We start from the raw sequence: 27,174 nt of genomic DNA, 5'->3' as shown, positions 1-27,174 counted from the left end.
GAAGCAGCTGTTTAGGGACAAATGAATCATCACAGGCATTGCCTATTTACTTGTCATCTTCTCTTCAAAAAGGAATTTGATTTGAGACTCACAAAGCCTTTCAATATCCATTAGGTGGTAAACATTTCATTGGGTGGGCTCTTGCACCTGCCCCAGTATACGTCAGTGCACTCCCACAGTTCTAATGCTCCCAGCTGCCCCAGACCTCTGTCTTAAGAGGTTGTACAAATTTCCTGGATGATCATGCTGTTAAAAAACAACAACAACAAAAACCACACAGCCTATCTTTAGACTCAATATTGGATTTTCCTTGGACCTGCTCTGAAGTCTGGGCACGTACTCCCTGTTAATGTGCCCAGCTGGGCATCCCTGAGGCTTGGAGCTGGCAGGACCCTTAGAGATGACCTCATTCTCTCACGTTACATATGAGGAATGACCCAAGGCCCCAAATCTCAGCAGAGCCCAGTGGGACCATTCTCCTGGCCTCCTGGAAGCTTCTTTTTATAAAGTGTCTTCACCCTTATCATAATGTGAAACTCACAGCATAATGCTCCACTGAAATGAAACTTGGCTTCTCTGAATTCCACTTCTCTCCTGTGCAAAGGTCTTCCTTCTTCTCCAGACAATGATAAAATAACCAGCCAGGCAGATCGCATGGGGGCAGCCCCTATCCAGCCAATGGGGACAGTCCCTCTTTGTCTCCCAAGAGCAGTAGTTTTTCCTGCCATCGACAGGACAGCAGCTCTAATCTCCAGCTTATCCCAGGGTTTTGAGGGGAAGGTGCAGGCTGGATGACTGACCAGTTTGCAGAGAAAGCTTGAAATTTTGTGCAGGCAGGGGATGGTGCAAGAGGTTCTCCCATTTGGATATATCAAATAGTATGTTTCCTTTGAGAGATCAGTGAGGTGTGGAATGGGGTAGAACACCAGGAAAAGAGGCTCAAGTTTGTTCCCAGGACATATATACCATTGGCAAGGTTTTGGCTCCAGGCTGAGCTGAGAGGGTAGGTGGGACTTCGAGACAATAACATGCAGCCTGCAGAAAGGAGCTGGCAAAAGATTCCAGAATGGCTGTAGGCTCCCGCATTCCAAAAAAGGAACACTCAAGGACCAGGAGGGCGTGGGAGCTGATGTTTACTGAGTCCCTGCCAGCAACCAGGTGCTTTACTTCACTTCTATCATAATATTTAACTCTCAGTCAATTCTTGGAGGTAGGTACTTTTATTATTTCCTTTTCACAAATGGAGAAGTGGAGGCTCAGAAGGGTTACACGAGCTCTGGCCACATAGCTGGTGAAAAGCAGATCTAGGGCTCCAGCCTACATCTTGTGCACTTGATGGTCAAAGTTCTCATCAATGCATCCCATTTCTTCATGGTCATGGCACAAAAAATTAGGAGCAAGACTTCTGGACTGGCAGTGCAAGGAGCTCGGGGGACACTCTCCCTACAAACCAACTATTTAACTGGAGGAAATTAAAAGTATCAATTATTTAAAATCTCTGGAAATTGTCCTAAGGGCATATAGCAAATGGAGAAAAATTCATTCAAGAAAATCTACTAAATCTTGGTGAGAATAGGGAGGGTATGTGGCATTTGAACCACTACCCATTCCCTTATTCCCTCTCAGCTCTATCTCTTGGAAATTATTCTAGGCACTCCACTCCGGGCAGGGATGGCTAATAATATGGGGGCTCCCTCTCCCTCCATTGTTCACTTTACATTACAGTTTTGCCCCAAGCATTTGACAAACCCAATAACCTTTCGTGATAAAATCACTCAACAATGTGGAAATAGAAAGAAACTTCCTCAACCTCATGAGGACATCTACAAAAAACCTAGGTAACATCATATTCAATGATGAAAGAATGCTTTCCCCAAGAATCGGGAACAAGATAAGGATATCTGCTCTTGTTCTGTTCAATGTTGTACTGGTAGTGGTAGCTAGGGAAATCAGGCAAGAAAGAGAAATAAAAGGCTTCAAATGACTCTATCAAGAAAGAGAAGAGGCAACCCATAGAATGGGAGAGAACATTTGCAAATAATGTAACTGGTAAAATCTAGTATCCAGAATATGTTAAAAACCCTTACAATTCAAAATAAAAGGGCAAATAATCCATTTTTTTTAAAAGGGCAAAGCATTTGAATGGACATTTGTCAAAGAAGATATATAAATGGTCAATAATTACATGAAAGGTTGCCCAAAACCATTAGTCATTAGGGAAATGCATATCAAAACCATAATTAATGAATGACTATAATAAAAGAGTCAGACAATAACAAATGTTGGTGAAGATGTGAAGAAATCAGAACCCTCATACACTGTTGATGGTAAGGTAAAATGGTACGGCCCCTTTGGAAAACTGTTTGGCAGTTTCTCAAGAAGTCAAACACTGATGTACCACTTGACCAAGCAATTCAACCCCTAAGTATATATCAGGGAAATGAATATATATGTCCACCCAAAAACTTGTACATGGAAATGTTCATAGCAGCATTATTCATAATAGGCACAAAATGGAAACAACCCAAACGTCCATCAACAGATGAATGGATAAACACAAGTAGTATAACCATATAATTGACTATTATACAACCATGAAAAGGAATAAAATAAAGATACATGTTACCACATGGGTGAACCTTGAGAACATTATGCTAAGTGAATAAAGCAAGTCACAAAAGACCACATATTACAATACAGGATTCGATTGACATGAAATGTCCAGAATAGGAATATCTATAAAGACAGAAAGTAGATTAGTGGTTGCTTAGCATAGGAGTGGATTGGGGTGGGGAATAATTGCTCATGGGCAACAGGCTTTTCTTAGGGGCGATGAAAATGTTGTGATCTTAGATTGTGGTGAGGTCAATCATGAACATAATAAAGGACATTCAGTTATTATACACTTTGGTGAATTTTATGGTACTTGTATTATATCTCAATCAAGTTATTTTAAAAACTAAAAAAATCCTTTAGGACTGGTGGGAGAGAGATTGGAACACTGGGTGACCCCCCCAGGGCATGGCTCCTCGTGATTGGGGGTTCACTATGGCTCTCTAAGCTGGAGGGTGGTATCTACACCCTTTCCAGGCTCAAGCCCTGGAATCTGGATTTGAGACCTGCATTGGCCTTGCCCTGGAGACAAGCCTTGGTGATGTTTTCTGTGTTTCCTTACTTTGGGGCTTCCTCACTGAGAGGTCCCCACGGTAATAGGAACATGCATTCACACCGACTTGGGTGATTTGTAATCTGAAAAGCACTTTCCCCATCTTTCTTGGAGGACTCATTGCACCCATCCTGAGAGAAGTGCTGTTATTCCCACTTACTAGGGGAACCTGAAACCAGAGAAGTGAAGGGGCTTGGCCCAGGTCAATCAACGTGTTAAGGGCAGATTTAACAATCCCCAGCTCAGGGCTCTACTTCCAATAGCTCTGTTCTACATCTATGCAACATCTGCTCTGCCTTCTGCTGAAAAAGGAAGGCGGACTACAACAAGGTCAGCCCTTCTAGTCTCTGTTTCTCAGCAAGGATGGGTGTCATTACATATTTGCAGGGATAGCAGTAGCTAAGGATGTGGTTGTAGCGTCTCGGGCTGAGAATCAAATGGAGACGTGGTAGTCACCTGCTTTTGAGGAAGGTGCCACTTTCTTGCCTGGTCCACTGACAGAGATGAGGGCTCTGGTCTATTGAGTGATCTCACCCAAACCTTGTTTTGGGGGGAGGGGGTGGGGTCAGCAATAAGAGTGTGGAAGAGCTTTACTTTGTTAACCTGGGTAAGTTCATAATCGCCTCAACCTCTGATGCAGCATACCCAGCAGACTCCCTTAACTGATGACATCCACCAGGAAGCCTAGATGTCTCAGAGTCACAGGCATATCACCCAGAACTCCCAATGCCTGCCTCACCTCTAAGACACATCCCAAACGATGCTGTAGCAGAGGTGTTTATTAAATGGGGTCTGAAAGCTCAGACATTATGCCTCCCAGTTTGCTTCCTGCAGCCTACTCACCATCCAGCTCTGCTGACTTGGGCTGAGAATGGGGCAGGACCGTTGGGTTCCCCAGAAGCCTGTGCCACGAGGGTGTTTGTGCCCATCGTATCCTCTTCTCCACATGACAGGTGGAGACCCTGGCTCCTCCCCACTTGGGACTCCTTCTGTGCACAGCAGGCCAGCCTGGGACACCGGGCCCTTTTGGAATCAGGTGCTATCCCTGCCTACCCAGACCCATGTTCCATATTACTCACTCTCCCCCAGCTGTGACTCTCAGATCCTGAACTTCCTCCTCGGTGGCAGCTAAAGAAACACTCTATTGCTTCCACCTCTGAAGCCTTGTGAGAATGTCTTTTCTCACTTGGTTTTACAGAAGAAGTGGGTTATTGCAGGGAGGAGTCTGCTTGTTTGGGATACCTGCTGCATTTAGGCACCAAACTGATACAAGCTTCTGGTTGGCTATTTCCATACACTTGCGAAATAACTTTTAGGGAATGTTGAAAAGTGTACAAGAATGAGCACATGTTTCTAATCTAGACCTTAAAGCATGTGCTCTAAGTTTTGCTCTACAGAACCCTGGTGTTAGCTCACACGCACAAATGAAGAAGCATTATAATTTCTCATTAATTAAGATTGCCTATGAAGAATGACGTGTCTGCTCTGTCTTGTAACAATCCCATGGACCACAGAACACTCTGTAGAAATACATGTTGCAGATCCTTAACTGAGTATCTGATTCATCTTTCTTTGTTCATTCTGGGTTAACTGTCACTTCCGTGGCCCCGTGGCAGAGACCTAGCCTGCTGCCCGCCCACTTACCTGTCTTCCCTCTTTTCCCTCTCTTCCTTCCTTCTCTCCCATTTTCAACAAATATACATTTCTCACCTACTCTCCCAACAGTCACCAAGCAGGGCAGAGCAACGTCTCCGTACTGTGTGAGTCTCCAGGGCACCGCCTCTGTGGTCCCTGCATACAGCAGGCGCCTTGTCCTGTGTGTTGGCATTCACGGCTGAGGATTGTCAGATTTCAGTCTCTTTCAGTTTACATCATCTACTTGGAATCTTGAGAGCCCATGTAGTGAGGATGCAGGGAGCCCTCAGCGATGCTTCTGGAATGAGCATTGCTCATCTGGCCTGGCTCTCCCTGCAGTGAGCACAGAGCCGCATTGTCTCAAGTCACTCTGTGACTCCTCTGCCCAACGCCGGCCCCAGAGCACGCAGAGAACTCGGCCCACTGCTCGCGCGGCTCCCATCCTGAGGGCTCCTAGCCTTGCCTTTTCTCCCTGCTCCCTGTCCTGAACCATCTCGGTTGGAGTTCAGGACCCATAGCTGTAGTCTACACCTGCCTCTGAGATGTGTAAGCTGCCAGCGCATCCCTGGCCTTTCAAAGCTGAAATGTTACATCAGAGATGAGATGGGCCGTGAGTCCTTGCTGAGTGCTGGGTCCTGTGTCAGGAGCAAGAGAAGCCCCAGGGCTTCTGGACTGACGCAGCCTTGTGTGAAGTGGGAATGCTGGTCTCCTTTGGGGAAGGCACAAGGATTTCTCCGCTTCACGTCTGGGAGAGAGGGACTTGTGAGGGTTCGAAGCAGCGCGAGCTTCGTTTGAGCCACCCTCGAGGTCTCCGCAGGACCTGTCGTGTCGCGCGATGGTCCCAGAGGCCCAGATACCGTGGGGATGTCTGGTCACCCGTTGAAGAACTGACCTGTGAAGACCCCGAGCTCCCCGGAGGGGCCCTGGACATCAGGAAATTCCAGGCAGGGCTGTCTATCTATACAGACCCCTTGCTGAGCATCCCCCAGCCTGGAACAAGTAGCTCAGAAGAGGCTGGTGCCCGCGAGGGAAGATAGGAAAAGTGGGGCCTCGGGGGGAGGGATGATGGGGGTGGTGTCAGAGGTGACCTCCTCTGGCTCGCTGTCCCCATCGTCCAGGTCTTCGGCCAGGTCCGGGATCATTCTGACCGTACTGTCCTCAAAGTGCACCTGCTTCTTCTTGGCCAGTGGGTCAGCTGGCTCCAGAGTGAGCTCCGTCAGGGCGTCTGGGTGCTGGAGGGCGTTGGGCTTCCTGGTCCCTTTCAGGATGCTCTTCATGTGGATGAAGAGGGAGCCAGGCCCCTCCTTGAGGGCCCCATGGAAGGTGTACGTTTGCTCGGTGTCCCCAGAGCCGGTGGTACTCACGGCGCTGCCAGAGGGGTCCGTGTACTGCTCTGCGGGGGCCAGCACCTCCGCGGCAGCTTTGCTCTTTTTCCGCTTGCTCAGCAGGAAGTAGGCCAGGCCAGTCATGATGAGCATAGAGCCTGGAAGAGATCTGGGAGGTCAGGATGCTGGACGTGTCCTGGAGAAAAGCCAGAGGCTGTCCACGCCCACTGTCCCAAAGGGCCACTGCGGCACGCCTGGGTGGCCACACTCAGGCCCGCCGTGCTCCAGCCCTCACTCCTAACTTGTCCTCACAGACCCACATCAGACCCATGTGGCAGGCCTGATGCCTGGCCAGGGGACGTCAGTGGGGCCAGTGCTGTGCTGGGGCCCCTCACCCTGACACTTAACCAGGACACCCTGTGCCACAGGCCCCCTTCTTGCTGACAGCCGATCCTGGTGCTGCCCGCCTGTCCTCCCATCACCACGCTCAGCCTCTGTCTCAGGGACGGCTTGTTGGGGCTGGACCTGCAATGCCTTCGACAGACCTGGACTCTATGTTGGATACTGGGCCCAACTGCTGAACTGGGCTTCCTTCCGTTCCCAAGAGTGGGGAGATCCTGCTTTACTGCCCGCTGCCCTATAAACATGGAGGAAATTGCAAATCCCTGTGGGTGCAGCTGGCACAGTGTTGGCTCCCCCCCAGGCCCCTCATGCAGCCTCCAGGCCAGAGGCCCCTCTGTCTCCTGCTGGGATCCCCACCCTGTCCAGAGGCAGAGGTGAAGGTGGCTGTCCCTCCTGCCAGGGCCAGGGCCACCCATGCATCTCACACTCTCTAAGGAGTGGGAGGCCGTGGCTCGCTGTGGCCTTGGCAGAGCTGAGTCCTGCTCAGGAGTCCAGTGAAGGCTGCACGGAGTGTCCCTGAGAGGCCACGACAGGTATTTTAAGAGAAACAGCAGGAAGGAAGAGGAGGCTCCACCTTTCCACCTCATCTCCAAGGGCGGTCAGCTTCCTGGCATTTTTAGATGGGTTGTGAGGAGGGGTGTGGTTTTCACAGCTAAGGAGGAGGGAGAAGGGTCCTAGCAGGAAAAATCATTGTCAAAACCCAGGAGGTGGAAGCATCAAGTGTTGGTTTCTGAGACCAGAACATGGGCTGACTTTCTGAGACCAGAACATGGGCTGACTTTCTGAGACCAGAACATGGGCTGACTAGCAGGGTGAATGGTGTGGGAGAAGAATATGGAGTTGCAAGGGTGTTTGGGGATCCCATTTGGTGTGCCTTTCAAACCAGGCTGAGGACTTTGGACTTGAATGGGTAGGTGCTAAGGAGGCATAGAAGGGTTTGGATGGAGAAGTGACTATCTTGCTCCCTCTGAAAGCTCAGGCCACACACAAGCATTGGAGAAAAGGTCAGTTCGCTTTTGTGGGTATAGCCTCTGGACACCTGTAGGAAAGATGCACTTCTTGGGACTTTCCTGGCACTTGGTCAGTTCCTCATTCTTATGATCTAGCTAGAAAGGGCAGAGGAGCTAGTGGGGCCCTGGAGCCAGCATCGCTGCAGGTCCCTGAGAGTGAGATGCAGCCCCTTCTGCTCAGAGCCTACCCGCAGTGGGGGCTGCCTGCCTCCACTACCTCCTGGAGCTCCTACCTGGGATGGTCACGTGCCAGACCAGGACAGGGTGGAGGAAGCAGGCCACAGAGAGCAGCATGTAGGCCAGGAACCTCTGGAAGCAGCCCAGCCAGTGGGCCTTCTCCCTTGCTCTGTAGGCCAGGGACCCTGGATGACACCTGGGGGGAGGAAGTCCAGGATTGGCAGGGAGTAGGCAGCGACCCAGAAAAGCCCCAGCAATATATAAAGCCATCAGAGTCTGGGATTGGGTCCTATTATGGCCATGTTCCCTGCAGTGGCCTCTGGTTGAATACCCCCAGGGGCTGAAGTCCTCACTGTGGGTTCAACAGTTAGGGGCCTTGCCTGAGCCTCTCCAGAGGGTCTCCAGCACTTTTTGTGAAATGCAGCCCAGACATGCCTCTTTGGCCCGGGGCGGGGGGGGGAAGGTAAATGCTCTCAGGATGCTTCAAAGGCAGTGGGAAGAAGATTAAGAGACTCAGGGGCACACTGGGAAGTCCACAGTGCAGTGCAGAAAGTGTGCAGTACAGGAGACGACCTGGCTGGGACAGTTGTAAGGGTGTGCACTACACAAAGGGCCTGGCCGCATGGGTGAGAGGGCTGGAATCCAGCTGTACCCTACTCAAAGGAGCCTTGGCTAGGCATGAGATGACATTGGCCCAAGGGGGCTTCGCTGTTAACTGGCACGCAAGGATCACACGTGGGCCTGGCAGAGGCCTGATGCTGAGCAGGTTTCCTTAGGGGAGCTGTCTCCAGGTTGCAAAGGAGGAAAGTGTTTGCCTTTAGGTCCATCTCCTTCATCCTCTGAATTGGCTTGGAGCGGGGCTCTGCACACCGCCTCCTGCCCAGCCTGGCTTTAGGGGAGTGATGTGGGCTGGCGGATGACGTGTTGGACCAGAGCACAGCCCTCCTCCCACATTCTGCAGTCATGGCTCATTGGTGCCCCCTGGTGGTCATTATTTTGTAACAAACCCTGCCTGGGAGTGGAGGGACTCCAGAGACGGGAAAATGCCCCTTCAGGCCCAGGGCACCTCCCTCCCCTGCCCTGAGAAGTTGCAAGGGTCCTTTAGCAGTGACATTCAGCAGAAATGGGGGAGGCCTGCTGCCTCAGGGCTGGTAACCCTGGGAGGCAGCCAGTGGCCTTGCACGATGCCAGGACAGCTGGATTTGAAGCCTGGCTCTTTTGCTGACCACCTAGAGACCCAACTGTCTAGATTCTGAGAACTGTGGCCAGGCGTCAGTCCTTGGCCACCCTGATGACAGCTTCCATGAACGGAGCATGACTGGGCAGAGGTATAGGCCTCTGTGGTCATGTGGCTTCCCAAGATTCTGCAAAATCTGCATTCTTGCCTCACAAAGGGGCATGGAGGTGGTTCCTGACTTGTCCCTGGGTCCCAGCAGGAGGCAGAGTCTGTTCTTAAACCCAGCTCTGCCTGCTCCAAGCTGGCTTTCCTCGAGGTACTCGCCCCGTGGTAGATGACTCAGACAGGGGGTACAGTGACTGGCTGTTTCCAGAGGATGGGGATGGACTCAGTCGGGGGACTCTGGGTGGGGTCAGGCCCTGAATGGATGTGTCAGTCCACTCCCTGGTTGGGAGAAGGGAAAAGGGGACCATTGAGCTCCACGAGCCTGAGCCCGTATCCAGGCTGGGGCTCGCGGCAGGGTCAGGAGGGAAGCTGTCCGTGGCTGCTTTGGGAGCAGAACATCTACCGGGTCGTGGTCTCATGGGTGGAGGCATCTGGGAGTGTCTGGGGCTGGGGCTGGGAGTGGGGCCGCTCTGGAGGCTACTTACTGGAAGCAGATGGCCAGCAGCTGAGCCACGAAGTAGGCGCCTTCACACACGGAGACGGCGGCTCCTGTAAACCTGTGGCGGAGGCAGGTGAGGGAGGCCGCGTGCCCTCTGACCCTCCCTTCACTTCCCTCGGCTGTCTCCTCACAGTGCCTTGGCCTCCTGGGCCTCCGTGTATAGCCGAACAACTGACCAGGAGTTTCTTGACCTAATCTTGTCACCCAGTCAACATGAACCAGAAGCTGCCTGGACGCCAGGGCCTGTGCTGGGTTGGGCTGGGCCTCGGTGGTGGGGGGGTAGGGGTGGAGGCCGGGGCCAGAGATAGGTGAGGGAGCTGCAGGCCAGCAGGGGAGACGATCTTGACCCCTACGCTATTGCTTGGACACTGGCAGGCACATCTTTCTACCCAGTGTCGCCAGGGCTGACACCGACTGCTGGTTGTCTGAGCCTTAAAGCTGGATCCCTTCCTGATCAACTTGCCTTCTCGTCATCCAAACAGTCACCAGCAGGGGCTGACTGTGTTCCTTAGACAGCCTGAGAATCACGCCCATTCTTTCTGGTCTCACCTGTATTGCCTGAATTGGACACTGCCCCCTGAATCCTTATACCAGCTTCCCCTTTTGGCTTCCCTGACTCCCTGACCCTCACCTCCTGGCCTCCTGTTGCTCCAATCTATCACCACCCAGGTGCCCGAGGGCTCCTTCTGAATCTGATATTCCTCCCCATCCAGAATGCTTCAAAGTCTCCTCTGCTTCAAGTGTGGTCCGGGGATCCTCCAGTCAGAATCTCCTGGAGATTCCTGGGCCCCAGACTGTATATATCAGGATCTTTGGAGGGGAACTTACATTTTTTTATTGGAGGGTCTCACTGGCCTATAGAAATGAAATTTCTTAGCATGCCTTTGAAAGCCCTACATGAAGCTGTTAGGTGCCACATGGCCTTTGCACAGGCTAGCGCCTCTTGGAGGTCTCCCCCTTTCTTCTCTTGTCCGTTTGACAATGTTAGTTATTTCTCTCTTTCTCCCTCTGACCATACAGTACTTAATCTCTACCTTCTCCCACTTTCGCTGTGCCTCCCAGTATCTGCCTAGCTCTTACTCCTCAGCTTTTAAACGGTAATAATGAATTTACGTAATGAATACATGGCATACATTTCTAAGGGCTTTACAAATACCAATTTGTTTAATGATTTTTGTTAAATCACTGTGATTACCCTCAGTTTACAGCTGGGGAAACTGAGGCACAGGAAGGTCAAGCCCCTTGCTTATGGTCACATAGCTGATCAGTAGTGGGGAAAGATTTGAACCCAGCACTCAGACCACAGAGCCTGTATGCCTACCAAGCACACCAGAGCATGTGCTTTGATAAACAAGTGACAATGCCTTTTTCTATGTCCTGGAGCAGAGGGGGAAACTGAGGCTTTGGGAAGAGAGTGGCTCATTCAGACAAGAGGCTGTGCCTCTTGAGGCCAGGGATTCTGGGCCACTCAGACGAGGCAGTGAATCCAAGCAGAGAGCCCTGCCCTTGTAGCAACATCCTACACACGAAGGCCTCTGTCCAGGGCTCCATGCTGCCCATGTGGACCCTTCAGCCACCGTTTGTGGGTAAGTGTGAGGAAGGCACTGAGGGGCCTCTTTGGAAGGAGGAAGACAGGAGGCAGCAGGGGTAGAGGAGAAGTGGAGAAAAGCCCGGAGAAAACCAATAACAGGTCAGCTCCTACCGGTGCCTGCTTGCGGCCATGGCCCCTGCTTGGCCCTGGGAATGCAGAGCAGGAAGTGACAGTCTTATGGGGAGATGCTCCAGTGGACGGAGAGGACACAGTGGCAGGACTCTGAGATCTGCAAGGGCCGGGGAGATTGTGAATATGGGAGGAGGGTGAGTGGGAGAAGTGAAAAGAGGAGGGATGGACATTTGGGCCTTTGGGTATCCCTTGAGGGGCGAGTGGAGTGTGAGTGGCAGGAGGGATAGGCCGGGTGGGCAATGGGTGCCCATCCCAAGGGGTAAGAGCAGGGCACGGGTGGGGAACATAGACTAGTTTACAGTGAGGGGCAGGGGTCTTGAGGGTGGAAGGAACATCTTCTAGGACTGGACCACAGAGTGACCAGATGGGCACAGTGTCCCCTCAGGACAGGGGCGGAGCAGTCAGGAAGAGGCAGGGTTCTGGGTAGAAAACAGTCTGCATTAAGCAGCCATGGATATGGACTCTCCCGTAGGATAATACCCTCCACCTCTTACCCGAAGTGGATGTTTGTGGGTGAACTAGGAAACCATGTGGGGAGGAGGAAGGCCCGCCTTGCTTCTGGATTCCAGGCAGACAGTGCGCCGCGGCCAGGCGCAGGCTCAGTAAGATGTGGAGGGCCTTCCGAGCAAGGAGAAGCCACTTCCAGCCAGCAAGGGCTCCAGGATCGAGGAGGCTTCCCAGGGTGAAATGCAGGGAGGAATGACAGGCTTTGGGAATGCCGGAGTGGCTGGGAAGGCACTCATGTGCTCTACAGGATGGAGCAACGGCTTAGAGGGGAGGTGATGTGGGTGAGTTTGAGAAAAAGTCAGAAGCTCCTGGGGTGTAAGTTGAGTGACAAGAAGTAAGGTGGAGGCCAGAAGATGGCAAAGGAGTGTGGGCTGGAGGCTCCGGGATCCCCTGAAGGTGGACAGAGGGGCCAGGTTTCTAGGTGGCTAAAGTTGTGGCAGTGTGGAGATGGGCCAGAAGGGTGGGACGGGGTTGTGGATGGTGGGTGTGATCCATGTAGCAAACTGAAGAGGCTCGAGGGCTCCTTAGGACATAGACCATGCCACCGTGATGAGGGTGGGCATGGAGGGGAGGAGGTGGGGGGTAGAGGATGCAGCCTGCTGACCCTGCAGGCAGGCCGAGGCTCCCTTAGGATGGAGCTACTGAGAAGCTGGGTTGTAGAGCCCGCAGGGACCCCAGGCTCACCTCACCCCTCTGGGATACCTCCGCAGAGCGATCTCTTTCCCACTAGGGGGCGTCTGTAGAGGCAGCTGGCAGAGGAGAAAGGACAGAGGCTGAGAAACTGAAGGGACCCAGGTGGATGTATCTGGGCCCTGCTGTTCATGGGCTTGGTGATGTGGGCTGAGCTGCTTACTCCCTCTGAAATTTTTTTTTTTAATCTGCGAAACAGACTATATGCACTTCTTCTGTAAAGCTGTCAAAAGTAAAGGACATAAGGTAAATAAAACATTTAACTGTGCTTGGCATGTAGAGGAGCTCAAATAGAGAGTCCTTTGAAATGATTCCCCAATCTCTAAAACAAGAGCTTGGTTACTGTTTTCTGAATAAAGACATGATTGAAGAGATGGATGGATGGATAGATGTATGTATGGATGGGTGGGTGGATGAACGGATGGGATGCTAATTGGTTGATTTACGGGATGATCTGGCTAAAGTCCTTCGCAACAAGGGGATATTCCAGAAGCCCCCTCTACTCCTTTCACCTTTGGGACAGAATGGAGCTCGTGTGGGATGGGGGGGGGTTGCTGTGGGTGGGTCTCAGCAGAGGGACTTGGGGTGAGCTGGAACAGAACATACAGGCAGGGAGGGCACGTGCACACATACTCACAGCAGATAGAAAGCCAGGCTTTTAAACTGTCCCTGGAGGAAGGTCTCAGTGCCCACGCCGATCAGCACTAAGGGGAGAAGAAGAGGAGAGGAGAGTGGGCCCAGGTGCTCCAGCCACAGCACTGCCTTGTGCAGGCTCCTTGGACATGGCATGAGCCCTCTCCTGGGGACTGGGAGCCAGGGTAGGCTCCTCTCCATGTGACACAGGGAGCTGTGGCTGGGAAGGTGCAAGAGAGCAAGGAGCCTTCTGGATTGGTCTCTGGAAACCAGAGGGGTTTCATGCAGCACCCCCGAGGCCTTTTAATCCAGTCTCCCCAGAGCAGATGCCTGTCCTTCTCTGTCATGCTGCCACCCCTTTAGTGCCCCTGAAACAGCCCACACTGACAGGCCACCAAGCCCTGGGCTCCACGGGTATCCTCCACATGGAGTGGCTTCAAGGGCCCCTGTAGGCCCATGTGGGCTGTGTTTCTGGGCCCTAGAGCTTGGCCATGGGACCTGCCCCACCTGTGTTCCCTCGCCCAGATCATTGTTCTTGCTGTTCCCGTGCCCTTGTTTTCACTTGCTGGCTTGGCGGCTGCATCGTGCACTCCTGGCTCATCACTTTGGACCCAGTGCTGATTAAGCCCCTGGGGTTTTGCTGGGACATGAGATGCGGCTCAGCCTCATCTCTCCGCCCATCTCTCCTTGGCAGTTGATGTCTGTGCTCAAATACCTGACCTTGCACATCTACGAGTAAATCCATCTTGGAGCCACATCTGTGGGCTTGCTGGGTCCTGGCTGTCTCCTGGCTCCCACGGCTTCACTCAGCCAGCTGCAGCCCTGACCCACCCACCCGCTGATGGAAACGTTCCACAGACAGCATGCAGATGTTCCTCCCGCCGTGGTGACCCACCCATCAGGCCTCTTTCTGGTCCTAACTGGTTACAGCCCACGCACCCTACATTTCTCTCTCTGGGCTCTGATGACCCACGCTGGTATTTGCCGAACAGTGACTTCAGCTCGTCTCCTTCCCCAGGAGTCAAAGATGGTGGGGCTGAGCTTCTGTTCTCGGCTGCCCATGTGTGGCCCTTCATCTCTGCCGTGCAGGGGGCTGCTTCCCTGGGTCTGATGCCTCCTCTTTTCCCTGGCAGATTCGCTGTGTAAGCACCCATGCTCAGGTGACTGCGGAAATGCTGTCTTCTGAAATGCAGGGTGGAGCTGTTCACTTAGGCGCCAGCACCTCCTCCCCTCCCTTCGTGGGGGGATGCGGAAGTACTTCAGGGAGAAGGGACCTCCATCGAGGAAGGGGGTGCCTATGTATTCTTAGTGATGGGGGTTCCAGTGTTCCCTGTGGTTATGGGCCAGGGTGGTGGAGGACACTGTGCCTCTGTCCCCCCCAGGTCCTAGCCACTTGCTGGCTTGTCCCAGGTGAGAAGTCAGGGGTGCCACACAGCCTCACTCCCCTCTGCAGTGTTAATGTGGCTGGTAGAGCACTCAGTGGCTGATACACAATGGTCACACGTGTCCTGGTTCCTCACAGCATCCCCGCAGCACAGGGAGTTCTATACTCCCCATTTCATAGGGACGGAAATGAGGCTCAGTGACCTTGCGTAGTTCTCCCAAGGACACATCTAGAAAACAAAGGACTGATAGAGCAAACTTGAGCCTTCTGGCTCCAGGCGATGGGCCATTTCCTGGTTTCCACTGTCCACGTGTGTGTGTGTGTGTGTGTGTGTGTGTGTGTGTGTGTTTTATGCAGGCAAATATTCATGTATTTAGTTTTCACTGTGTCTCCTGTCCTGTTCTCAGCACTAAGCACTTGTTAACTTATTTAACATCACAGCAGTCCTATGTGAAAGTACTGTTACCCTCACTTTACAGAAGAGGAAACTGAGGCACAGGGAGTATAAGTAAAACAAAGAAACGAACAAACCAATCATGGATGCCTAGGTCAGGTCCTGCATTTCGGTCTCCCACTTGCCAGTTAATAGCTGAGCCAATCTCTCTGAGGATTCAGTAAATTAATTAATGCCAAGCACATCACCGGTGCTCAGTGAAATCACCAATTTTTTGTACAAGAATCCAGTCCAGCCCGGGGAAGTGTCTTCCCACCCAGGGCCTGGGGAAGGGGTCCTCTGCTCAAGGCTGATGCTTGTGATTGTTCACTTCTGGGGTGAGGCAGGATCTTCATCCACCTTGTAAGTCTTTGTAGATTTGCATGGGCTTCTGGCGAAGACCAGCAGATGGCAGGAAGGGGCCTTGGGAGCTCAGCCCCTTTTCCTGATTTGCACCCCTTTGGCATATGGAGTGCTATTTTGATGTCTTTTGATGGAAACAGAGGGTCAATAGTCAAAGGGGCATTTCAGGAACACTCTAGAGGCAGTTTGCAATTAAAAAAATGAGAATAACAATAGGGAAAAGAGAGAGCTCAGTTGAAATCCCAGTTCTGTGTGGGTAACGGTGGATAAGTACTTAATTCATCTGAGCTGGGTTTACCATCTGGGGAATGGGGAGAATTCGTTGCATCTCCTAGAGTTGTTGCTTGGATTGGAGAAAAAAAACAGGTCTGAAAAACTGGACTTTGTGCTCATAGATGTCACGTGGTCCGTACACAGAAGCTCCTTCCTCCCTCTACCTCTGGCCTGGGCAGCTTTCCCAGCCTCCAGGTAGCCCGTTTTGCATCAAGGAAAGTGGGGTCACTCTTCCAAAAGCTCTCAACCAACAGTAAACATGCTGGATTCTGCAAGCCCAGGGACCTGAGATATGCCGTTTGGTAGGGGGAGGAGAGCAAGGGGGTGAAGTCAGAAGCATGACCCCTCAGGCCAGGAGATCCGTAGGGATTTCTCACGGGAGGCCATAAGTCCCTTTGACACTGGGGCCTAAGGGTCCTCTGCTGGATCCTCCCAGTTCTGAGGCTCATGCTCTCAGAGGCAGACCATGTGAGGTCGAGGCAGGGCTGGCTAACAAGAAGTCCTTCCTTTGGTGCCCCTCATCTGTCTGTCTGCTTGTGGCCTCGACCCGGCTTCTGCCCACAGCTGCCTGCCCAGGCTCCTGGTGTCTCCTGACAGCTATTCCTAGACTGTGCTTCCATCTCGTCTTCTGTGGTTTCACAGGGCTCTAGCTCTGAGCAAAACTGGCCAACCTACAACAGCCACTCACCCCAACAAATGACGCTGTGGCCCTTGCCCTGGGCTGGTCATGGGGACAGAGGAGCTGAGATTGAGAATGGAGATGGGGGACAAATGCCATACATGTCCCCAGAATCAGGGCCTCATTATAACAACTTCTCCATAAGAAAGAATTGCCCCAGAAGAGCCTTGATCCTGGGCTGCATTGTTCTTTGTGCCACGGGGGTGGGGGTGCTGGGTGGAGCCACCTGTGCTACTTTTACACCCCCACCAAGGGGCCTTAGACTCCTTCCATCCCTCCCTGCTGTCTGTCCCTTAGGATCCTGTTGCCTCTCATCCCAACCCAAAAGAATCAATCGTATTTCAAGCCCACCCTGGCACAGTCCGGCCCACCCCTCCATCTCACTTCCCCTCACCGTCTCCAGGGAGACATCTTTTCTGGCATCTGGTTAGAACCAGCATCTGTGGACAAGCCTGGTCTCTGCGTCTCATTCCCTGGCCTCTAGTTTCTTTCCCTCCTGTCTGGGCTGAGTCCAACCACAGCACAGTATTTTCTTCTCCCAGAGGCCAGGGCTTTCTTCTGAGTTGCCTTCCTGAGCTGTTTGTTATAGTTCAGACTTAGCAGGGATCAGAGATTCTGGACCTGTGGTGCAGGCCTGGGCCAGGCACACACCGGAGCATGTTTCCGGGCATCCTGAGGCTCTGGTCCAGAGTGTGGGTCGATGAAAGCTATGGGCGTGCAGTGCTGTGACAGAGAACGAACATGAGGCTTGATCAGAAAAGCAGAGTCCTGGCTCCTGAAGCAAACAATTACTCCCTTGCTTGCTCCTATTCCAGAAAAATGGGGATGATAAAACACACATAACTGACTATGAGCCGCAGGCTTAGTAAATTATAGAGAGTTGTGCAAATGTAGATGATGGCTAATGGAATTATTAGGAGAGGCAGGTTGTTCCCATCAGTAGTCTCAGGGGAAGGGGAGGGTTTATTCTTCTCCTTTCCTTCCATTAATACATGTTTTTATTGTGGCTCAAGAGCTCTTCTCTCTGTATTGATGTTGCTCATTGATTTTCCTGTCTCAGGTCCCTTCTGCAGGTCTGCTTGATATAAGTGGCCCAAAGCCCCATCTACCTGTACATCTCATGTGTTAAGCCCCTCTGTGCAGCCTGCTAAGGGCCCGTGTGCTCCTGAGGATGACGCCTGTCTGTGGTACTAATGGCTAAGGGGCTATCTCCAAGGTTTCTGGCCTCCTGCTACCTTTGCCTCAGGGTCGATGTCATGGTTGGCTGTAGCTTATCTGTTCCGACTCCATCACTGGGTTGAGTTTTGACATCTGTCTTGCATTCAGTGCAGTGCCCTGGTGGCAACATAGGACACTTCACAGAGGTCACTAGAGGCCATGCTAACTGGCTTTCCATGCCAGGCAGTGGTCTTGGCCCTGGATGCCTGGGGAGCTGGGTGAGAATGTCATATTCACTGCTGCTAAGGGCACCTCATAACTCCCCGCATCGTATTTATTGCTTTTCTTCATCCTCAGCTATGGCATATCTCCTACTGGTCTTAGTGTCTGTAGGGACATCTCAGGTAGGGACACACTGATCTGATGACAATGGCTGGGGATGGTTCAAAGGGGGTCACAGCTGACTGTAGACGTGAAGGCTAGGTTTGCACCATTTCTAAGAACACAGAGATGTTGGAACTAGTTGCTAAGAATCCAATGAGACAATAAAGTAGTAGCTGCAGGTTTCTTAACTCAGGAGAAGTTGTGGCAGATGCTAAGCCTGGCAGGGAAGTTTACCAGTGTGTTGAGAGCCATTCAGGTGACACCTATGAGCCAGGGTTCAGAGACACTATGAGAAAAGGCCAAGATTTTATAGAAGAAAATTCTAGATATTCAGTTAGAAGAGATTTTAGAGTATAGGGTGGGCCTCAGTGCCCTCCAAACCACTCACAAGCCTGCTTAGGGAGAATTTCCTGAAGGTGAGAGAGTCCTCATTCTCTACTGGATTCTCTACTATCGACTATAGTAGACCATCCAAGAGGACTATTTTGTTTGGCCTTGTGGATTGGCCAAAGTGCCTGTGGTAGATTGCAATGATGCCCCTGCAAGCCTTCACCCCCTTGGTATCCACACCCTTTGTTATATGACTTTGCAGTCCCTTGCACTGAAGAGAAGTCTCTTTCCCCTTCCCTTGAATCTGGGCTCAGCAATGTGACTTGCTTTGGACAACAGGATGTTATCAGGTACCAGGCAAGCACAGATGGGAAACGGGCTTGTGAACTGGACCTGCTTTCTCGTGCCTCTGCCATTATCATGGGCACATGGCCAGGCCAGCCTGCTGGAGCACAAGGGACCTTATCATCCCAGCCAAGGCCATTCTAGACAAACCAACAGCTGTCTGACCCTCAGATAGGTGAGCACACCCAGCCTACATTAGCAGAGCTGCCTAACCTACTCGCCCAGATGTGTGAATGATAAAAGCTTATTACTCTATGCCACTAAGGTTTTGCAGTTGTTACACAGCATTATTCTGGCAATAGATAACTGACACATCCACTATTAAAAACAGCTTTATTGAGGTGTAATTGACACGCAACAAATTGCACATATTTAAAATGTGCAATTTGGTAAGTATTGATATATGTGTATACCAGGGAAACCATCACTCCAATCAAGATAGTGAACATATTTATCACCCCAAAAGTTTCCTTGTATCCTTGTAATATTACCTTCCAATGCTTCCATCCACTCCCAGGGAAACACTGTATCTATTTAGATAATAATATAGCTTTCCTTTTTTAGTTTGTTAATATGGTCAGTTACATAAATTGATTTTCAAATATTAAAGCAAACTTACATTTCTGGGATAAACTGTACTTGGTTATATTTTTTATATATTTTAATTAGATTTTTCAGAACTTTTAGAATTTTTACACTTATGTTGATGAGGGGTATTAGTCTATAGTTTTCTTTTCTCATGATGCCTTTTATTAGTTTTGGTATCACTATAATGATAGTTCATAGAATGACTTGAGAAGTACTCCCTCCTTTTCAAATTTCTGGAAAGGATGTGTAGCATAGATATTATTTCTTCCTTCAAGGTTATAAAATTCAAGGTTATGAAACCATCTGGGCCAATACCCCACCTTTTGCTGATGACATCGTTTACATGGAGGGACTCTACAGACCTTTGCTGATGCTATTGAAGATATTGACCCTCAGGCAGAATAGCATCCTTCTTGCAGAGACCCACAGGGGAAATTTCTTCTAGGTCTTGATTTCAGGTCAAAGTATTTGGCTGAAGTATTTGATTCTTATTCTTTCTTGCATTTAAAGAGAATGCATCTGCTCACTCTTCTACATGGCAGCTTTCCCGGCACTAGAAAACAATGACCGTGCCTCCAATGTTCTCTCTCCATGCTACACATACAGTGTTTCTTTCTTTTTTTTTTTTTTTAATTGGAGTATAGTTGCTTTACAGTATTGTGTTAGTGTATACTGTACAGCAAAGTGAATCTGCTATACGTATACATATATGCCCTCTTTTTTGGATTTCCTTCTTATTTAGGTCACCACAGAGCACTGAGTAGAGTTCCCTGTGCTATACAGTAGGTTCTCATTAGCATCTATTTTATACATAGTATCAAGAGTGTATATATGTCAATCCCAATCTTCCAATTCTTCCCACCCCCTCCCCTTTTCCCCCTTGGTATCCATACGTTTGTTCTCCACGTCTGTGTCTCTATTTCTGCTTTGTAACTAAGACCGTCTATACCCATTTTTTTCAGATTCCACATATATGCATTAATATACGGTATTTGTTTTTCTCTTACTGACTTACTTCACTCTGTATGACAGTCTCTAGGTCCATCCATGTCTCTACATGTTTCTTTATCTGACCTTTACCTAGCCTATGGCAAATATCTGACCTTTACCTAGCCTGTGGCAAGCTAGGAAGGCTCAGGGGAAAGCCCCAGGAGGGCTCCATCTCCCCAGCATCAGCCATTTGTTTCTGACTACATTCTTTTTTGATAACAGGCATCTTCAGATGGTTGCACAGAGCTAAAGAAAAATCTTAAAAGAACTGTCAGCCCATGAAAAATGAAATGAGGCCACCATCTTTCTTCTGGTTTCATCACTACATGTGATGTAGAAATAGCCAATGTGCTGTGGGATGATCTTAATGACCCAAGTGCAAAATGGGAAGAAAAATGTTACTCAGTGTAAGACCTTTCATAGTCTAGCCCCTTCCTCCCCTTCCAGCCTCCAGGGTCATATGTTAGCTTGTTCCTTTCCTCTGATCTTTCTTCTTTTTCCATCCTGCAAGAAGATCTCATTACTCACACTGTGCCGTCCCTGTGTCCTGCACGGTCCTCTAAAATTAACCAGTGCTGAGTGAGAATCTATGTGCCATGAAGTTTGCTGCTTTAGTCATTGTTTCATTGAATGCTCACGTTCCCAGAGTATAGATGCACTTGTTATTCCCATTTCATAGATGAGAAAACTGACATTTAATGTGATTAACTGACATGCCTAAGGTCACACATCTACTAAGTGGTAGAGAAGGACACAAATTCACCCTCTCCAACACTAGGCTGCAGTGTTTGGCACTGGAATATGTATTTACTAGCTTGTCTCCCTGGTCAGCTCATGCGCTTCTCTAGGTTAGAGGTCATACCATCCTAATCTATGTGTCTACATTGCACAAAGTGGGGACTCAGCCAATGTTTGTCAGATAAATGAATCCTAGGCGGAGATCCAGAGTTTTTGTTCTAAATCTAAGAAGGAGGACACAGGCACAAATAAGTAAAGAAAGAAATGCTTGAAGTAAATTATATTATCTTCCAGTGGTAAGAGGGTGGAACTAAAGTGGGGATATTTCATTTGCTCATTGGGACAATCAGACTGGAAAACAGTCAATATCCACGTACAGGATCTGAAAACAATATGTTCTTGCCTGGTCATAAATCCACCTGTGGACATGTTGGAGTGCATGAAGCTTCCTTAGATGGCAGGAGGTGGACACTGAGATATACATTTAAGAAGGGTGGAAATTAGCAAGGAAGGCCCAAGATGATTGCCTCAGAGGCATTCGCTTTTTTTCTTTTGAAGGCTTTGAATAGGGCTAAAGTCAAACTATGCATCTGCTGTACTCTTTAAAAAATAATGAGAACATCTGGGATTAAATGCTTCTTTTATTCTAGACTATATTAATAAGCCAAGTCTCCATCTGAATGGAATGTAGCAAGGAACGGGGCTGTCAGGAATGTGGCTCTGTCCTTTATGGAGAGAAGAGGTTAATGGGTCAAAAACCTGGAACAAAGCAAAACTCCTAAGTGATCCCAGGTTGATCGAAAGTCATTGATTTGTGGCAAGCAGGACTTGCTTAAAATGGCTTTGTCTCAAGGCTGGCTCCTGTCCTTGTTGGCTGAGTGGTGCCCTTCTCTTGGGAGCTGCGTGCCGACAGCCCCCAGATGTTCCACCGCATCACTGCCCTGTGAGTGGGCAGACTGGGGCTCCAACACCAGATCCGCTGTTTACTGACTGTGTAACTTCTCCCAAGCTACCTAAACATTCTGAGCCTCAGTTTCCTCATTTGTAAAATGGGATTTAGCTCAGCACTGGGCCCTCACAGGTACTGGTAGGGCTGCAGCAAGATAGTGGCTTTACAGCATGTTGTCAGTCATGTACCTCTGGACCCATACATGGAAGGTCCTATTGTGATCATTCCTTCTGGAAATTTGTGCGGATTTGTCTGGCCCCAGATGAGGCCCAGGTGTGGGTTTGGCTGGAGATGGTCATGGTGATGTCAGTCAAAACATGCCTGGCAATCATTCAAAGACAGAATGAGCAGTTGGATCAACCATGAGTGTCTTTACAGATTCAGAGAGCAAACTAGTGGTTACCAGCGGGGAGACAGAAGGGGAGAGGGGCAATATAGGGACAGGGGAAAAGAAAAAAAAAAAAAGGGTTATTATATGAAATCATGTGTGTGAAACTTTTGAAAGTTGTAAAGCACTCTAGAATTTAAAGAAATTTCATTCAATAAAAAAAGATCATATAATATTGCACATAAAAAGAATATCAGGGTCTTTAGATTTAGGAAGGGTCTGGTCAATCCTTCCTTTGCTTCAGTGTAACTGTGTCCACTCTCACCATGACCTCACCTGCCTGAGGTTGTGCATGGTCAGGACCGACCGATGGTGGGGGCACTAGACTGATAGGGTGGCCTCAGCCAGCCTCTTTGGTACCCTCTGTGTGTCTTGCATTCTGCATCCCATCGTTTCGCCAAGACATAGCAAGACACGTCCTTTGGCCTGATTTAGGTGGAAGGCATGCTGATGAAGAGTAGGGTCTCAGGAGTAGATAGTCATCAATGTAAATCTTGCCTCTTGGCTTCCTGAGTGTGAGACTTTGAACCAGGTACTTCACCAACCAGCCCTCAGTTCCCCCCCAAGTGCAATGGGGATGAGGATGAGTGTGATGGTGCTTCAAAGGGTAGTTATAAAAAAAAAAAAAAAAAAAGGTCATGAAGAACCTAGGGGCAAGATGGGAATAAAGACACAGACCTACTAGAGAGTGGACTTGAGGACACGGGCAGGGGGAAGGGTAAGCTGGGACGAAGTGAGAGAGTGGCATGGACATATATACACTACCAAACGTAAAATCCATAGCTAGTGGGAAGCAGCTGCATAGCACAGGGAGATCAGCTCGGTGCTTTGTGACCACCTAGAGGGGTGGGATAGGGAGGGTGGGAGGGAGGGAGATGCAAGAGGGAAGAGATATGAGAACATAAGTATATGTATAACTGGTTCACTTTGTTATAAAGCAGAAACTAACACACCATTGTAAAGCAATTATACTCCAATAAAGATGTTAAAAAAAAGGGTAGTTATGAGGATGAAACAAAATACTACATTTAAAACATGTAGCACTGAGCTAGGGTCACGATAGATACTCAGGTAATAATGTTCATGAGCAGCTGTTACATCAAGAGCAGAGGCTGGTAGACTGAAAAAACGCCCCCGAGGGTTGGGACGGAGAAGCTTGAGTGAGTTTTGCTCTGAGGAAAGTTGAGAGGCCTCCCCACAGGGCCCAGAGACATTTCCTCAGCAGTTCCTCTTTGCAGGAAGCCCAGGCCTGCCCTTGTGCAAGGACACAGCTGTGAGGAGAGGGCTTTCTCTCCAGGGTCAAGGCCTAGGGAAATGAATCTCCTCACCTCCCTCCACACCCCAACCCAGATCTGGAGGGCCTTCAAGGGGTACCCTGTACCCTGACACAGGGAGCTCTTCCCATTCTCTCTCTGCAGGCTTCGGGCAGGGGCTGAGGACTGGGGCGGAAGTTCATGGGGATTCAATCTGGGGGATAAGGAGGACAGCAGAGGTGCAAAGGGAAGCCAATCCTGCCTTCCAAGCACAGGATGGGGACCAACCTCGCTGGACAGGCCCCTTTCTTATTTTACGGAGGAAGTGCACCCTGGGCCTCAGCGCTCCCATCTCGGCTGAAACCCATTTTCCCAGGTCTCCCCACTCCTGACAGTTAACGAGAATGAAACACAGGGGCCTGAGTCTCTGACTCGGATATCATGACCCTGTCTTCAGGGGGACACAGTGAGAACCTGCCGGAGGGATGGACACATAAGGATCCGGCATCTTTACTGGCAAGGTGTGGGGTGCTCCCAGGCCGTGTGCAGTTCCCCGGTTGTGTCTTTTCTTTGGGTGGCTCCTGGTGCCCATCTCAGCAACAGAAGGACACCCAATGCCTTCCATGGCCAGGCAGGGGATACAAATGAATGACACCAGCCAAGTGTAAGTCAAATAAGAAGTGGGCCTGTGATGACCTGGAAAGCTTATGACTTCAAAGGGAGAGAATTGCCTCATTTTCTAATTTTCAAAACACTTCTGCCTGGGGGCAATCGGCAAGACCTGTTTACCCTTCTTTGGTGGCGGCAATGCTCTGTCTGTGCCCACTCATGGTGTGGGGCTGGTCATGGGGGTGGGACAGCAATGACCCCTGGGACCACTGGACATTCTAATGAAGCTTCATTTAAAGGGGCTGAATGGGGAGGAAGAGGTGAGCTGTGCTTCGGCCACAGCCGCTGGGCCTTGCCATCCTAGTGCATGTCCCCAGGTCCTGGTGCTGAGCTACTGACAGCCTCAGATCCATCTGAAGAGGGAAAGGGAAACCAGGGAGGGGCTACTGGATCAGGAGCTGCCTGGTCCCTGCAGGTGACACTCTGGGTGACCTTGGGTCACACGCTTTTCCTAGTTTCTAGGAAACCCACACTCCCCCCCACAGGCAGACCAGGGCTACCTTAGGTCTCCCAGAGTTTCTGCAAAGTGACAGCCTCTGTCTCAAGTCTGATTTCCTCTCTAGCAGCAATGCCCCTATAAATGAGGTCTGGACTTCTTAACAGAGGATTTCAACAACAAAGAGGCTTAAGAGAATAAGGAATTTGCAAATCTTACACATTGGAAATAGGCCAGCAGTTCAGTGATGCTGAAAGAAACTCGAGATTTTCCCAAGATGACTAAAGCCCCTCTTTCTAGCTTCCCACCTGCTCCCAGCACTCTAAAAAGCCCAAACACAATTATTGGAAAGCCTGGCCATTAGAAGGCAATATAGTGGCCTATATTTAGCCTGGATCCTACATCAAAACCAAGGGAGAGGACCATCCTCTGCATTAACACTGACCCTCTGCACAGAGATAAGGGCTGTAGTTCAGAGGAGAAGTTTTTATGTGTAGCGTGTGTGTGTGTGTGTGTGTGTGTATGGCTGCAGACCCTTCCACTGGCTGAGATAAATCGGACTTTTAAACCATCTGTAGCTATCCATTAAAAGTTTATATACCTCTTAAAACAGCTTCCCGACAGGAGCCAGGTCTCCCCTCTGGGCAGAGCATGGCAGGGGGAAGTGTCACTGTGATTTCTGACAGATGAAAAGGGGTGCATTTTACATATTTAGAAACCAAGGCGTAGAGGAGAGCAGGGTGTAGTCAAGATCAACTGTGGTAGATGAGGACTCAAACCCCAGACACAGAAACCCTACTGAGGGTTAATTTCCCTTCCCCAGGATGGGCATTTAGGGGCCTTGGAGCTCATGTAGGTGATAAGGTGGTTCTGATGGAGGCTGGACCTGGCTCCCCTACTCGTTCATTTACTCAGGGCCCTCAGCAGAGCAATTCCAGACCTGTCCTGGTGCCCACAGGATGGGGCTTCCTGCCCTGAGAAGAAGGAGCTCTTTGGGCAGAGGCCTGGTCTTTCTAAAAATCGAGCCATCAGGGTCCCAGGCCGGCTAACCCTCTGACCTGTAGCATGACCTTGGGCAAGGTCACTGCCCCTATTGGAACTTAGGTGCTCCTTCCTGTAACAGGAGGGGTGGGATTAGACCATCGACAGCAGGCCTCCCTGTGCCAAGTCAGGGCTAATTGCTAGAAGAACCCACTGGCCAGCAGAGCAGTGAAGCTGGCCTTGAACCCAGGGAATGGCACAGATCCCCACTGAGCTCTAAAGCATGCCCTGGAGCTTCTCCCCAAAGGTTTACATCCTCAGTTCTATTTAGCTATGCTCAGTTCATGCATCCTCAACCCTCCAAAACATCTGGCTAGCAGGCTCAGTTATCTCTATCATAAAGATTAGAAAGTGTGATCCCAGAGGGCCCAGGGGGCTCTCCCAATGTCACACATCGGTGAGCGACAGGGCTGGAGTAGGAACCAGCACTGTTTGGGTCTGAGCTGGGAGCCATTTCCCATTTTCCAAGACCCATTCGTAAGATGGTGGGTACTGGTGGGCAAGGACTTGGTCAGCATTGGGTGTCTCTTCTTTGTCCCCAGGGGACAGTGGGGGCCAGAGCCACGGCTCAGAATGCTGCCTGCTCACCTTCCCAACACAGGTCCTGGCCACGTGGTGGGCACGGGGCTAGGGTCCGGGTCCAAGTTGGGGAAGTGAGCAGCTCAGGGTCACAGCTGTGCAGGTACTACTGTAACCATCTCTCTTCCCGGCAAGTCGAGCAGCCCCCGGCTCAGGCTGGGTGAGGAAGAGAAGCCCAGCACGGGGGACCATTTCTCCCCCCAAACCCACGGTGTTTTAAGGGAAGCCTGGGATCTCTGTGTCCAGCTCTCTAGCTCAGCCTGCCCTGTGTGCTGGGAATTCCCTCTCCATGAAGTGGGGCTGTGGTTTGAATAAAACAAGATGCACTCCAGTGACCCTTGACTGTGCAGTGAGGCAGCCGACTCTTACATTTGCCCAGCCCTTTACAGCTTCACCTTCAGCACCCACCTCCACCTCACAACAGCCCCCAAGGAGGTGGGGCAGACCCTTTCAGCTCATTTCACAGATGACGATGTTCCCAAGGTCACAGGGACGGTGGGTTGCCAGGCAGAGATTCTGTTCCAGGCCCCTGGATCCCAGCCCCAGGCTCACTCCACTGCACCTGCTGCTGCCTTGCAAAGCAGTGTTTCTGGGGTTTGGGGAAAGATAGTGAGGACTATGTGGCTAGCTGTTTCTTCCCATCCCTCGCTGGCCGGCTCCCACCCCTTGGGCAGTCCTGTCTGCTGTTCCCAGTACACAGAGGATCGAAGTTGGGGGGCAGGGTCCTACCTGCAGCAGTGGTGATGCCCAGGAGCCGACAGGTGTATTCCAGCCCCATCCAGAACACCTGCAGTTTCATGGTGCAGGGTCCCAGAAAGGCAGACAGCAGAAGCTCTGGCCCGAGATGCTCCAGGTGGCCTGTGTGCAACGGGAGGCTGTGGCTACCAGCTCCGGGCTCTTGCACCCTGGGACCCTGCCTTCCCAAACAAGTCCAGGCCACCTCAGCCTGGCCGAGGTGTGAATAGGGCTCACTTTCCCAGCTTGCCAGGTGCTCAGCTTAATCATTACCTTGGAAGAATGTCCCTACTGCTCCACACAGCCAGGGCCTGGTCTGGAGCTGCTGCGGCCCCAGCGTGGCTTCCTGA

General features: G+C 50.6%; 1 protein-coding gene and 1 non-coding gene across 9 annotated transcripts in view; one reads left to right on the top strand and one right to left on the bottom strand.

Moving 5' to 3' along the window:
* LOC131750062 (uncharacterized) overlaps positions 1-27,174 on the top strand; it is a 99,190-nt gene that overhangs the window by 51,743 nt on the left and 20,273 nt on the right. The window lies entirely within an intron of this gene.
* Positions 2,562-27,174, bottom strand: TMEM72 (transmembrane protein 72). Of its 2 annotated transcripts, XM_059054179.2 has the most exons (6): positions 27,098-27,174; positions 26,819-26,947; positions 13,114-13,180; positions 9,543-9,614; positions 7,772-7,911; positions 2,562-6,284 (listed from the first exon to the last, which is right to left on the bottom strand). In XM_059054179.2, the coding sequence occupies exons 2-6, from the start codon at positions 26,886-26,888 to the stop codon at positions 5,806-5,808; spliced, it is 828 nt and encodes a 275-aa protein (XP_058910162.1). In that variant the 5' UTR covers positions 26,889-26,947; positions 27,098-27,174; the 3' UTR covers positions 2,562-5,805. The 2 variants fall into 2 exon arrangements, with proteins under 2 accessions (XP_058910162.1, XP_066881234.1); XM_067025133.1 differs by lacking the exons at positions 13,114-13,180; positions 26,819-26,947; positions 27,098-27,174 and adding an exon at positions 12,471-12,501.

This window comes from Kogia breviceps, chromosome 2 (genome assembly GCF_026419965.1).
Source record: "Kogia breviceps isolate mKogBre1 chromosome 2, mKogBre1 haplotype 1, whole genome shotgun sequence".
Lineage (NCBI taxonomy): Eukaryota > Metazoa > Chordata > Mammalia > Artiodactyla > Physeteridae > Kogia > Kogia breviceps.
Note: the sequence above shows the minus strand (reverse complement) of the source record. Positions and strands in the feature narration are given on the sequence as shown.